A 15,201-nucleotide genomic window follows, 5' to 3' on the forward strand; every position below is an offset into this window, starting at 1 on the left:
CTCTTCTGTTTTTAATTTGACTCGTCATCGGGCTCGGTGAAGTTGCACTTCGGGTTCGAAAACAAGTTTTGTACATTTCCCCGATGGCTTTTATAATTTGAAGTTATTATAATTATAGTTGCGTAAGTTAGTGATTTATGATGGTAAGACTGTTATTCGTGAATGTGTAACTGTAAAGCGCCTAATTTGGATTTGGGATTGCAATACTGCGTTAGTAAATTACCTTCTCATCATTTCAACTCACGAAAGTAATTAGTGTTTAGTTGTTCCCGCGGCGTAATTTTGAGATTTTTAGTAATTAACCGACGACAAAGAAGATACTAAAAAATAATTAATCGAATAATCGTCGCTTTGGGTGATAGATGGGCCTTCTATAGGTACATATACAGGGTGCCCGCTAATTAATGGACAACCTTTTAACCACCAAGAGGGCACCTTATACTGGTCCAGAAAATCTATATTAAGGTTTAGTAAAAGTCGCCTGGTTTTCGAGATTTTCACACTTTTTAAAATTTTAGGTTTTTTAGTTCCTAATTCCACTCGAATGATCTTGGAGGCCACAAATAAAAAGATTTTTACGTTCTGTTTTTTGAAAAATATTCCCAAGTAGTGCTTCTAACTAACTGACATAACATCTCATCACAATCACTGCAGTTTTTTTGTGGTTAAAAGGTCTTGGTGGTTAAAAGGTTGTCCATTAATTAGCGGGCACCCTGTATAAGTGGATATTCGATATTCGGCTATAAATATCAAAAACTCAAAGATAACAAATTGCCAGACGATCAATAAATACATATTTAGTACATGAATCGGCCAAGAACATCTTTTAAGCCTCCCTCCAATTATAAATGAAACTCAAGATCATGAAGTAAATTTTAAATAAACCATAATATGTACATTTATGTAGGAAGTAACTAATTACAGATAAATTGAACAAGGACCACACAGGATACGCTTTAGAAATGGTCATTAGAGGCAATAAATTATTTTATATGAGCCGGTCGCTCGTCGCTAGCAGGAATGAAACATTGATGTCGTTGAAATTATTCCAAAAGCAGACTCGTCTCATGATTCCTGCTATGAAATCGTTTTACCCTTACAGCAAATTACACGAACCGATCAACCCACTAGATCCCTTATATAAAAAAAAGTTAGTATTGGTCATGAATGCAAGAAATATCGCCAAAACTGAATTTCAGAAACAGAATTTAATAAGAGATTGATTAGGTACATACGATTACCTATATAAGTACAAATAAAAGTTTAAAAGATTTTACCTATTTAATTAGGTATAAAAGGGAATATTCAAATTTGAAGTTTTATTTTTGCATAAGTTCAGTATTCACAGTTTCTATATGAAGCACACGAATGTGAGATAATTAAAACAAAGCTACCGTAACCTACTCGTACACTTACTCGTATCTGGTACTTGTGATATCGGTCATCATCATCACACTTATCACTCAACACTCAAGATATTGGTCTCTGTTATTAGTCTCATTGGTCTTTGTTGCAGGCTATGCCAAAAATATGTTTAATAACGTCACGTAATCACGTTAGTGCGTTTTCACATTATCCGATCCGATATCTATATGTAGGACTCCCATACATTGAAGCCGCCATCTTTGATTTTTGCCTTTGAAATCCTTCCGACACCCGATATCAAATCGGATAATGTGAAAACGCACTTAGGCGCGAAAAGGATGAACGTCAGAATACTACATTCGGATCGTTTTAAACACTCTATCTAGCGGTAAACAGAGATCAGTGAAATCACGTTATCTACGTAGTTACGCTGATGGGGTGAATGTGAATTTTACATTTTATGTTACTGCCTGAATGCTCGTCTAAAGCTAGGAACATACTACGCGGACGTCCGTCGTAAAACGACCGCGACCGCGACCGATCAGTGTGCACGGAACAAAACATCCAGCGAGCCAGATTTCGATCGGACGTCCATGCGCTCAAGGCCACGTCCACGTCCGTCGACCGATAGTTTGCACGGTTATGTGTAATGTCATTGTCCAGATTCCCGTCCGCGGTCGAATCACGACGGACGTCCGCGTAGTGTGTTCCTAGCTTAATTCCTGGCTGCAGAAGCAAATCATCATTGGTATAATGGCGTTTTAGTCGAGACGTAAGCTTCATATCGTGTGGAAACACGGATAGAGATGGGACTTAATTATAGTCCCGGGACTTTCTCTTCTTGACTTTCCGATAGAAAACTTCGCAGACGTCAATGTAATAAGTTTATATGATAATTTTGTAATTAAAGTTCTTTGTTTTTATAGTCCATCCATGATAAGGTGGCAACGAATTCGACAGCCTCGCTGGCGTAGCCAACTTATATTGGCTTTACTCTATTTTATTAGTACGACAGTACCTATTAGATGGATATTTTTATGAACATATGCACAGGAACATTAATTATCCTGTATGACCCAACCTTTAACGTTCAAATAAAAAATATGTATAAGTATGTTAACTGAGACTATCTATCAGGTGTCTTGCCATTACAGTATAAATAAATACATAGCTTTAAATCGGGAATATTCCCGGGAACGTCACAGCTAGAGATGGGTCGTGGGTAAATACCCAATCTACCCACCCAGGTATTTACCCGGTAAATACCTATTTACCCGGTATTTACCCGTATCTACCCAAATTGACGGGTAGATTCATTTCATGTTGCACATGCTGATTTGTGTTAAAATGGAGATAAATACTAAGTTAGTGGTTGTAATAATTATACAAAATTTAAAACGAAACTGTTCAGTCGAATATACAATAAAGTTTACAGAAGTTTTAATGTATATTTTTAAAAATAATTAAAAAAATATGTTTTATGCGTGCTTTTTAGATTATATTAATTAGTCGTATTTATACGATAAAGATAAACTTCCTAGTACTGGTTGGAGTGGGTTATGGTGGGGTTAGGGGGGGTAAAATGTATTTTTTTCATATTTCATGGAAACTATCATTAATATCGAAAAGTATTGTATGTACGAACTAAAGTAGACACAATTTCCTACAAAAAAGTTTATATGCATTTTTGTCATAAAACATACTATGTATGAGTTATGAGCTTGAAAATGATTTTTTTTTAATATTTTTATTCACATATTTTTATTTACAGTTTTAATTTATCAAACTTATAATTTATACTAAAAGCATTTGAAATTATTTCCGTATGTCAGAGAATGATATTACACGATTTTTATAGTTGGAGTGATACACTAAAATCACATTTTATCTCATAGCTACCTATTCGTTCCCAATTTGAATAAACATTATGTGTACAATTACAAAGACTGACTTAAATTAATCTATTTTAGCCCAAACACCATTTAAAAACGTCAAATTTGGATGAAAAATGAAAATACCCGCGTATTTACCCGCGGGTAGGTAAATATCGGGTATTTACCCGGTAAATACCCACCGTCGGGTATTTACCTGGGTAGTTACCCATCTCTAGTCACAGCACTAAAAGGCACCTCCGCCATGCATAATGCAGAACGATTTACTCAACCGATTCTGTTTCACCTTAACTATTCAATTTGTGGCTCTGACGGAAGTCGGCTTAAGTTACCGGAGATATTATTTTCATTAAGAAACTAAATATCTGGACGGTATAGCAAGCTCAGGATGGGACCAATATTGGTACCAAATTGTATTAATTAAGCCTGTGTATCTACTTACTTATTAGTAATACGTTTTTTTTTTTTTCAAAAATGTCATTTTTAGCACAAGCTTCTATTGTCGACTGTACTTTTCTTACAAAAGTCATCTACTGCTCTCCGAGACGTTTCTAAAAACCCCTTACTCGATGGGGATACGACGTTTCATAACAGAGTTCCTATGACCACCTTTCTGCTCCATCGTCAGATCAGCTCCATGATACCATAATACTGCATTGTCACGTGATTTACATATGTGTGCAAAATTTCAGCTCAATTGGAAACCGGGAAGTAGGTCAAATTTAGCTTCTACGTTTTGACCCAGACTAACATACTAACAAGGCAAGTTGAATAAAAGCTTGTAAAAATATGAATACAAGCACAATAGTATGTTTTGCAAACACTCTAGTAAATGAAAAGGTAGGTACCTTACCGCCCATTTGTTTTTTAATGAGGTGTCTATTCTTCCTTGCTTTTGTTATGTTTTATCCCGGAATGTTTGCCACGGCCGCCCATAAGAGTCTGAAATCTGTTTAGGCAACTAATCTTAGTATTTGGTGTAATTAGATGCCAGTTTTAATATATTATGTTTAGTTAGGATTTTGGTTAGGTATTTGTTTGTAATATTCTGTACTGGTGCCTACTTGGCATCTTTGTCCCAGCGGGAATATTCATTTATTGCATAATCAGACTCCATATTCGAGCATTTCTTTTTTTTTGCCATTTTTTTTTATTTTGATTTTTTTAGGGAATTTTAGGTCAATTATACTCAGAATTATGAGTACTTTCAATCTCACTGGGAGACAAAAAGTGTCCCAGAATTTCCATACATTTTCGTTACTTTCCTCTTTTATTACCTCACACAACATGTACGGAAAATGGCAACAAAATAAGAAAAATCGTATGGGACAATTTTTTTAACTACTAGGATTGAAAAAGCTAGTTATTATGAGAAATAGCATAATTTTTTTCAATTCACACTTTCAACATCACATTTCATAAAAGTGGCAAAAAAAAAAGAAATGCTCATTCCATAATATTATTTTTGAATTAATATCCTCTATAAATAGTTTGAAAATGATCTCAAAGCTTTTAACTTCTTCTTTTTAAATAAATATATCAAGAAAACATAAACTTTTCTAAAGTGAGTATTGAGCAATTAAAATGTATTTTCAGATTGTTTTCGAACAAAGCGTGAGTTTGAACTGTTCTGAACAAAGTTAGAGCAAATAATACTGTTGATTTGAATAATCAAACAAAGTAGACTGTAATGATCGATGTTATTTATTAACATAATTACGAACGAATGCCTGTAAACTTCGAAAATCTGCACGCTATCATAATTTAATGAAGTAAATTGGATGCGGTGCACACTTATTTTATCTGCATGCTACATGACTAGCTTCGAAAACGTATAGCAAAATTGCATTTTATCCACATGAGTGCAAAATAATTTCATACGAATTTTAACTTGATGTGTTAAGATGGATGTTATTATTTTGAACCTATGATTTCGAATCATAAATCCATACTAATATTATAAATTGGGAAAGTGTGTGTGTCTGTTTGTTTGTCTGTCTTTCACGGCAAAACGGAGTGACGAATTGACATGATTTTTTAAGTGGATTTTTTAAGGAATGGAGAGTGACATAGGCTACTTTTTGTCTCTTTCTAACGTGAGCGAAGCCGCGGGCAAAAGCTAGTATTTAATAAATTGATGGATTTGATTTAGTTGGATGTTTTAAAGTTTTAGTTTAGTATTTTATTCGTGTTGGTGTAGTGAAAAATTGTGTGGTTCACTCGTTGGCAAAGTCTGTTTAAACTTCGTGCCTTGAAGCCCTCACAAGGCTCAAGATTCCACTTCTCGAACTCAATATTGGAATCTTTCGCGTGCTCAGGTATCAATATTGGCACGTAATTACACATACTGTTAAACAACAACTGTACCCCCTTGTAAAACAAATAACTATAGCTCTGAAGGTCCCAATTATCACAACTCAATAATATTTAAAGCTATAAATAAATTTGTATCCCTTACTAAATGTCAACAAAGCGAGACCTCAATTACCTACGTTAACCAGCAGCTGTAAATCTCTAAATCGGGTTTATTATGATCACAAATTACACTACTTCCTTCGTTTTGCACTTTTCTGCTCCACGGCTTTGTTTAACGGCGTCCATTCGAGCATAAAATTATAATATTCCAATCCACTGACAAAGCTTTTGCGCTTAAACATTTTGATTTAAACTTTTTCACTGTTAAATTAAACATAGCGGTATGAGCCAAGTTATTGATCAATGTAAAGGCGCAAGGTAATAAAGATAAGACGGGGAAGGACAAACGTTGGGACAAGCAAGACTAACACTTGTAGGGAATCTCGTACATCTCTTGTCCGGGATAAAATAAACTGTGTTCATCCTTACCCCACCTGACCTTATCATTATCAAATTACATTTATAATTAACATAATTAAGGGATTTTTTTTGTATCACACATATTTCGTTTTTATTGCCCCAGTTTTCATCTTTGCCGTCTGTAATCCTTATTTTAAAGCTATTGTTGGTTTAATAATTATGTCCAATCACCAGCGATAATGCATATTAAATGTTACACACTGAAGATAGCAAAAATATCTGACACGATCTTATTTGTAGATCTTTAAGAGCGTGTCACATATTTTTGCGGCCTTCGAAGAGTAACATGCTAATATTTCGTAATTGTAGGTTACCTACTTTTTAAATGGCGGTTATTAAGAGTTGGCTTGACACTCATAAAAAGCGTTTGAGTTGTTGTTTAACTAACTCCAAAATATCAAATTGCCTATTACTTATGTCTTGTTATGTCTTATACCTATTCATTTGTTTTTTCTTCGTTCCAGATCGGGCAGAGGCGCAGCGTACGCGTGTTCCGAAGGCGAAGGCAACGCTCCCAAGTCGTGCTGCGGCCGTCCCCCTCTTCGACTATGCGTGTTGTTTCTTGGCGTCGTCGGCGCGTGCTTAGTCGCGGCCGGCGCTGTGCTTGGCGCTTTAAGGCCACATCCTAAGGCGCCGCTCACATTACTACTACTTATGATAGGTGAGTTGAGTCACGATACATCTTTGGATAAGGGAATACTAGTGTCGATCTCCTCTCCGACTATGCGTGGCGTCGTCTTGCTTGGTCGCTGCCGACGGCGCTGTGCTGGGCACTTTAAGGCCACATCCTAAGGCGCCGCTCACATTACTACTACTAATGATAGGTGAGAAAGTACACTTCTTATTAAATAACTATAATAAAGAAACAACAGTGCCGTCCTCCTCTCCGACTATACGTGTTGTCGGCGCTTGTTTGGGCGCCGCTGGCACCCGCTGACGCTGTGCTGGGCGCGCTGAGACCACATCCTAAGCCAGCGTTCCCACTTAAGCGTTGCGTGTCTCGGGGCGCGCAACGGACGTCCGCGCCACGCCGCCGCCACGCCACCTGGGGCGCGTCTTACGTCCTTCCTATACAAAATGTACTGAGGAGACGTTTTTGAATTACACTGAGGCGGCGTGGCGCAGACGTCCGTTGCGCGCCCCGAGACACGCGACGCTCTGATGTGGTCGGTCCCTTAAGCGCCGCTCACATTACTACTAGTACCAACTAGTACTAATGATAGGTGAAACGATATCCGGTAGGTACTAAATGCGTAATATGCGCGATCTTTCTCGATGTCGAAGGTATTCGTCATATTTTGAAACGCCAAATATATCTAAAATCGCCAAATTAATAGTGTACTGAAGCTAAAGCTGTTGTTACAGTTAGCTCAAAGTGCCAAATCGAATTACCTCACCTGGCAAATTGCACGTAAATAATTCCGTCAGTTTCAATTAACCAACGAATAGAGCCTCATCATGTGAGTAAATTGCTTACATAGAGAAGATAGTAGGCAAGTATAAATTCCAAGACAATAGGGAACTTGACTATAGTCAAAATAAAATATTGTATACCATGCACGAAATAAAGCTTCAGATAATTATAGGAAAAACATGGACAGAAGTTATATTTAACTTTACTCAATTCGATTTCATATAAATTCCATATTAGCAAGTCGTTCAAATTCGTTTGACAGTTCTTAAAAAGAAGCTGATTTGACTAGGAGGCAAGTAGCCTATTCTCGAATATTACTTGATTCTATCTGACACAAGGAAACCGATACCGACCGAAAACTTTTGCGGCGAAATAAAATTGCCCATTCAAATACAGCCCTTTATACTCAGTCTTTGATCATTTAACAGTTCGCAACTCGTTTCACGCTTAACTAAGCCGAACTAGACTTTTTTTATTTTATCGCCGATTAAAACCCAGTTATCCGGTCCGATGGGCGGCGAATAAAATGAAAGTAGGTGTCAAACCGGGTGACGCTACAATTTTACGTACTTTCAGAGAGGCGTCCCGTGTTCTAATATTCATAAATTCGCCCAAACGGCTTTACAGCTGCGTAACAAATGGCCGTAATTAACCGTGAAACAATCTGGAAGCTCATCGGGTATTCGCCATGCATATGACAATAACAAGTCTGGCCGAAATCTCATTACATCATTCACAAAGTCGCGTCCGCCCTCCAGTGGGCGAAGTTTTCAATTAAACTTCAAATGAGTTTTGGAGCGGAATTAATTGGATTTTCATTAGCGTTAGGGACAAATGATGTTGTTGTTACAGGCAAGCGATCTATTGTTGCGTCGACGGGGCAATTTGTACGTGTCAGTCAGTTGCGAACTCCACGCATCCATCCGGCGCGACGCGACGCCGATTACGCCGCGGATATTATACGTACACCCACTCGCACGTACCTCGCCTCAAAAGTGCCTTTCACACTCATCTTTAAGATACACAATGCTGGAACACGCGCCCACCGTACGACGGGGGATCATGGAGACATATTGCTCGTGAGCATGAGTAAAAGCAATTAAGAACAGTTGGTAAAGTTACGGCAGTTGTTATTCTGTGTCAAATTATTTTGTAATTATTGTGATACGGGACTAATTACTATTTTTACGCGCACGTGAGGAAAGCATTTTTTGTTCCACTTACCGATTATTATGTCGTGTCGAATGGCATTGTTCTTTTTCTGTTCCTGTCCTAACATGGAATGATCGGGTGGTCGAGAGGTTATGGGATTAGCTGTTATAAGCGGAAGATGCCGAAACAAATCGGAGCGCCAATGGATGCATTTTCAGTTTTCTCTAGTATGTGACATTTTTTTCTCTTTTCTTCAACGTGTTTAACCTAGTATTTGTATACATTCCAGGTATAGGAGTGGTGCTAGTAACGGCAGCGGGACTAGCCTGGCGTCTGGGCGCCCGCGACGCGCCGTGCGCGCTGCTCGGGCTCCGCCGCACGTCGTGCAGGCGGCTCGTGCCCCGGCTGCCACCGAGCTACGCACGTCCGCACCACCCGTACGCCGCCATGCTGTATCCAGAGTTCCATTATAGGCCGCCCCCGCCGACGTATCAAGCTTCTATGCAAGAGTATAGACTCAGGTACTTTTTGAGCATTATTTGGGATTTATTTCACTTAGCTAAGCCCAATTTAGGCGGTGTGCGAACTCGCATGTGATTTTAGATACATTCCAGACTATTAAGGTTACATCCGATTCAGCTGACCGATCAAATGCCGCATTGTAATGAAACTCGCATGCGAGATCTCGTACCGTGGAAACCGACCCTCACTAACCAGCCATGCAGCCCTATGTCTAAATGACGGTGAAACTACTTACTTTCCACGGGCATTGGTATTGGTACCTACGCTTGCCATATGGATATGAATACACAAGGAATACCCTTGACAATGGTGAATCTAAAGACGTCTATTTCGGTGCCTCGGCTATTTATCTAATAGAAATACCCCCATACTTCAATAGCGCCCATTTTGGCCGCTCACTTACTTTATTATTCGACTAAAATAAATAAAATGCACACCCGCTGGTACTACTCGTAAGGTCGAAGTCAGTAGAATTGTGAAGTAACTGCGCACAGTGGGGAGCCTTGCCTCTTGCAGACAAAGCTCTTGTTTATTCTGTGGTGTTTATTAAAACGTTTCTCGGGAATTCATACTCGAAAGACAAAGAACTCACTGCTATTTTTTCGTTGTATAAATATTTATGTGGTCTTTCCACTGCATCCGGTTGCGGAGTGAGGGTAATACTAATAACTATATTCAGTACTTATCAGGAAAGTATTCAATCCTGGTCCTAAAAAAAGGATTTGCCTGGAAATCAAAATTCTTCGTGCACACAACGAATTTAAGATTTTAGTTTTTTTTTGCGATAAGCCTTAGTTTCTACGATACCTACGCATAATATAATGCATCTAAAGTCAAACGTATCGACTTGGTAATACTACCAAGTAGGTACCTATACAGGTACCTACTGTTATGGCCGTTACGATGAGTATGATGACAAATTACGTCCAACCCAGTAAAATTTAAAAAATATTGAAATGTAGAGTTGTTTTTATATTTCTTTATTCCTACCTAGAAAATCCACATCGGATTTGGAATGACTATGACTACATAATGTTTATACTTATTCATTACTTGGTGTTTCAGGTTACTTCTCTTGGACAGAAGTGCGCCCGCGGTGTCGCCGCCCCCCACGTACAGATCAAATTCAGCTAGTCTAGTCAGGTAACAAACATTGTTCATAATGAATTCATAATAACATCTGTTTTATCCATTGCCTTCGCTGCCATGTTCGGGTAACTCGGGTTGGATGCCTATGATCAGCCTTCTTATTCGTTAAGAAAAGCAAATTATAACTTATCAGTTTCATTTTTATCGTTTTGAAATCAATATCGTATCAAAATTGTAAGAAGCTTTAAGTCCGAATGAGACACAACGTTGGTCTACGGCGTAGCACGTAGCAAGGGAAACTTGCGTAGTAGTGATACTAGTGAACATAATGATAAAGCCCTATATAAAAAGGGGTACGAGTCACGCACAGCTCATTTATCAAGGGCCTGAGTTCCACATAACACTTGACTTTTTAAACCTGTGCAAGACTTTTACCCTTTTTCATGAAGTCCGTCGTTAAATATTGTATAACTTGCGCATTGGCAGGCAAGTATGGTCGCGCGATATTTTATCATTTATCATGCGACCATGCTTGCCTACCTGGATCGCTATTTTGTACATACCTAACCAGGAGTGTTTTTCTTTTCAGAGGGTCGAGTGGTGCCGCGTGGTGCGTCTCCGAGTACAGCGGGCCGCCGTCGTACCGCGCGCCGCGCGCCGACCCGCCCGCCACCACGGACGTCCTGCCTCTCTCCCCGCACGACCTCAAGTACGCCGAAGACGCCCTGGAACTGCCCAAAACCGAGCAGGAGAAAGACCGTGACGAACATCTCGTCACCATAGTACACACGGACGCCCAGCCCGTCATCGTCACCGTGTCCGGATCGACAGCCCTCAACGACACGCACATACAACCGCCGACCGAAATCGATATACTGGCACATTTATAACGAACCACATTGTTAGTACGTGTCGCGAGTGATGTGAACGAAGTGGACATAAAGCGAAAAGTGATTGTTGTACCTCTGTGTACATTTCTGTTTTGTAATTTTAAGCGATCAGAGTCTAGGCTACGTTTGAAAAGCTTTGTTCGGCTCGATTTTGTATTTTGAAATAACTGTTATTTATTTCATTTCAATACATTTTGCGTTTGATAACGTAGTTCGGGGCTATGTTTAGAGTGAAAACCTTGCTAGGCTTATTTTGTGTTTGTTATCTTATCAAAGTTATCAATGTTGGAGGATATATTTTACAATAATAGGTATAATATAAGCCATGGATATTAAACGGTTCTGATAAGCTAACCAACATAATAGGCGTGTTTGATAACATTTAACAAACAGTCCCCTTGCACCGATAAGTCTGCGAGTTTGCATTCTATTGTAATGATTTCACGTACCTTTATGTAGATAAGTTCTGTGTAAATATTTTAAAAGTACGACGAATGTCTGTTTAGTTTAATTAAGGTAAATTTATTACCTCTAGGGTATTTTTTCAATCTCAAGGAGTTATATCAAGTACAAGTCTGCCTGGGGATTGAAAAATCAACCTTAAACCATGTGCCGTGTAAATAAAATGATAGATACAAATAATTAGAGCTAATTGTTCAAACAAAGATCAATTAATTATTTAAACCAAATCCTTTGCTGTAATGTACAAGATTGAATACAGTGTTATTTTATAATCGTGCCAATGGTTTTCCTACGTTTATTGTAAATATGTATTAATAAATAATTTATGATCCAGATCTCGACTACCTTAGCCAAATGAGTAACATATTGTTGTTGAATTTGATCTAAGGCAAACTTATCTTTCCTAACATTTTTCCGGTTGCATGCTATAGAATTTCAGGGAAGCTCGACTGCTATATGACTTACCAAACCCAAATGAGAAATAAAAACTTTGTTTGAATAAGGACGTTATTTTCCTTTTTTCATATGACTGATTTTCTCCAAGCTGAAACGGTGACTTCCGCTAACACTCGGTCAATCAGTTCAACAAAAAGATGCTTAAAAACGGGCCATATTCCGTACACTAAACAGCTCAAAAGCATCTACAACAATATCTTGTTATTATTTCTAGCATGTACCTATTTAAAAACCTCATACATATATCTCGCTCCATTAATTTTCGTTACCTGTTGTATTAAGGCCGCCCGAGCGCGGGACTATACATACGGGAGATAGACTAAAACAATATGTTACTTTATTGGTTGCGACAATGACTTCCTATACAAATATGTATCATCCCAAACGTGTATTTTTTTAATTTACTTCACATTTTTTTTTTTTTCTTCAAATTTGAAAGATGCAAAATTGCTACTAGATACCAGTAAAGATTTATTTAAGTAGGTATTGACCCATACCATTAATTTTATTATTTAATCATCACTGTACCTACCTACTGTTACTGTTAAAAAATTGTAACGTAATAAATAATTATTGTATCGTTAGGATGTTGTACATAAAGTTATTTGTATTATAAGAAATAAATAAAGATCTTTAGTGAATGAAATGGTGTTTTAATTATTCGATTTAAACTTAAAAACATTTTATGAGTACATTTTGTGTTAATTTCATTCGGCTCCACAGAAAACCAGTGCCGTTGACCACACTAGCCGTGTCAGCTGCGCTGCCAGGTTACTACTTTTTACTTTTTATTCGCCCTATGTGTTGCCTGAATAAATGAGCTCTATTATATTCTAGATACTAGCTTTTTCCCGCGGCTACGCTCGCGTTAGAAAGAGACAAAAAGTAGCCTATGTCACTCTCCATCCCTTCAACTACCTCCACTTAAAAAATCACGTCAATTCGTCGCTCCGTTTTGCCGTGAAAGACGGACAAACAAACAGACACACACACTTTCCCATTTATAATATTAGTATGGATTCTAAATGAAGACGTAACATAAACACACACGATAGAAACAGCGCGCCAAGCGGGATGTTTTGGAAACACAGCTTACCCAAACAAATTCAGTTAAATACGAAACATTCGAATTTCGAATGAGATTAAGGGACCATTTACAGAGTGCCAGAACTCGCTTGCGATGTTAGTACTTTACCTAAATTCGGCCTACTAATCAAATACGCAACGAAAGTACGTTTTCACACTATCCCATCCGATATCGGATGTAGGACCAATATCCCATACATAACAGGCGCCATCTTGGATTTTTTCTATTAAAATCCTTTCGACATCCGATATCGGATCGAATAATGTGAAAACGGACTAATGCGATTCGCAGGCAAATTCTCGCCTGTGTAAATGAGCCCTCAATAACACAGTTCCCGAATGGGAATTCCTCTCTGAGATAATTCAATCTCGTACATAAAAGGCTATTTATTTTCCGGCATACGTAGTTAAAACGTAAACAAAAACTGTGGTTGTTACTAAAGGGTGAATTCCGAACAAATTTGCTCCATTCTAAATGTAAATCGAAGCGAGCGCCGGAACAATGGTCCTGTGTAATTATATTGTAAAGCAATTTTGTCACGAGCCACGCCGCTAAAATGAAAATCGGACCAGATTAATAAAACGCCCGGCACAATGGGAACGTAATAAAGCAAGAATTATGAATGAATAAAATTTCGTAATATGTCTCGATATTACCCGGGATATTTGACTCCCCTGCCAAGTAGATGCCGCCATAATTTCCCTGACGACAAAGTAGTTTGAAAATAATGTACGTTCTATCATAAAACAAAGTTGACCAAAGGGGGTTCCCTGCTACTACGTTCTCGACCGCCTGGTGTATTCCCATTGCTTGAGAAGCGCAGGATATCCGAAAGCTCTGGTAAGTTGTACCTTTTTTTTTGTTTAGGAGGGGGAAAATGCATACGCATACCACTCGGGTGCGGGGAAGGACCCGAGTGGTTATGTGGGACTCCTTGTTAAGGGCTAATGAGACCCCAAGTCTACCCACTAAACAACCCCCCCATCTGCCGCCATTGTTCTGTAACGGTGGGCTGCAGGTACGCTCGCGCTTTACATCTACATCTACAGACCAGAACCAGTCCGCTTTGCCAGCACCACCTCCGGAGGCCCTTGATAGCCTCGGACACAAGTGGACCGTATCCAGTACGGTCGACCTCTCAGGGACCACGTGTGTAACGGATGGCAGGCGTCCCCGTGCCTGTCATCCTGCGATGAAACCTACGGAGGCAGGCGGCGGTCGTGTGCGACCCGTCTGCGTCGGGCACGCTTGCGGCGCCGTTGGTCGGCCATTGGGGCGATCTCCCTAGCGCGTTCCGCCATTTACTTCTGCTGCATGACCTCTTCGCAGAATGGTAAGTAGTACCTAGGTTAACTGAACCAGCACCAATTATTAATTTCCCACATCTTACCTATTTCAGAAAGCTAAATCGTAAATATGTGTCAAATAAGAGTCTATATAGAGGATAAATTTAGTTCGCTGTCGCTCTGTTCGTTATCGCTTTACGCTTCATACGAGTTTCTCAAAGATATCGGCTACACTATACACGCAAACATGCGTTGACAAAGTTGGAATTGGAACTCAATGCGATAAGCTATGTGAAACATTTTTACACTGGTTTACCAAAAGCGACAGCTATAGGAATCACGTCTTTGCCCGGCGAAACTTCGCAATATAGCCAGCAAATACTCTTCTTTGATTTAAAGACCGCACTCTTGTCGTAAATTCACTTCATAAAATGACGTTACGTGGTTCATTTGCGGCAGTTGGTGCAAACTTTTCCTTCGTTCCGCGGAAATTATACATTTCTTTGTTTTTTTGTGCTCAACTCATTTCCAAGTTTGTTCTGGAGATTTATTCCAGCAAACTCAAGTATATACGCAAGTCTATGATATTCATAATTTAGTAGGTACATATATTAATAACGTAATAGGTATTTATTTATTAAAACTCGTCGACGGAATGCTCAAAATTCTACTTTTTAACTTATTTAAGAATCTTTTACTTCGTCATGTAGAAATTTCGACCGAGCGATCTCAACATTGTCCCCTTCAAATA

At 38.8% G+C, this 15,201-nt stretch overlaps 1 protein-coding gene across 1 annotated transcript in view; it reads left to right on the plus strand.

Annotated features, from left to right (window-relative positions):
- Nucleotides 1-12,723, plus strand: part of LOC125233435 (formin-like protein 14) — a 276,315-nt gene extending 263,592 nt beyond the window's left edge. Inside the window, exons 3-6 of the mRNA XM_048139453.1 lie at nt 6,557-6,753; nt 8,948-9,179; nt 10,246-10,323; nt 10,859-12,723. Of these exons, the coding sequence (XP_047995410.1) occupies nt 6,557-6,753; nt 8,948-9,179; nt 10,246-10,323; nt 10,859-11,159 (808 nt within the window). The 3' untranslated portion in view covers nt 11,160-12,723. The remainder of the gene's footprint in view (nt 1-6,556; nt 6,754-8,947; nt 9,180-10,245; nt 10,324-10,858) is intronic.
- The last annotated feature ends 2,478 nt before the right edge of the window (nt 12,724-15,201 follow it).

The sequence above is a fragment of the Leguminivora glycinivorella genome, chromosome 14 (genome assembly GCF_023078275.1).
Source record: "Leguminivora glycinivorella isolate SPB_JAAS2020 chromosome 14, LegGlyc_1.1, whole genome shotgun sequence".
NCBI classification, from domain to species: Eukaryota; Metazoa; Arthropoda; class Insecta; order Lepidoptera; family Tortricidae; genus Leguminivora; species Leguminivora glycinivorella.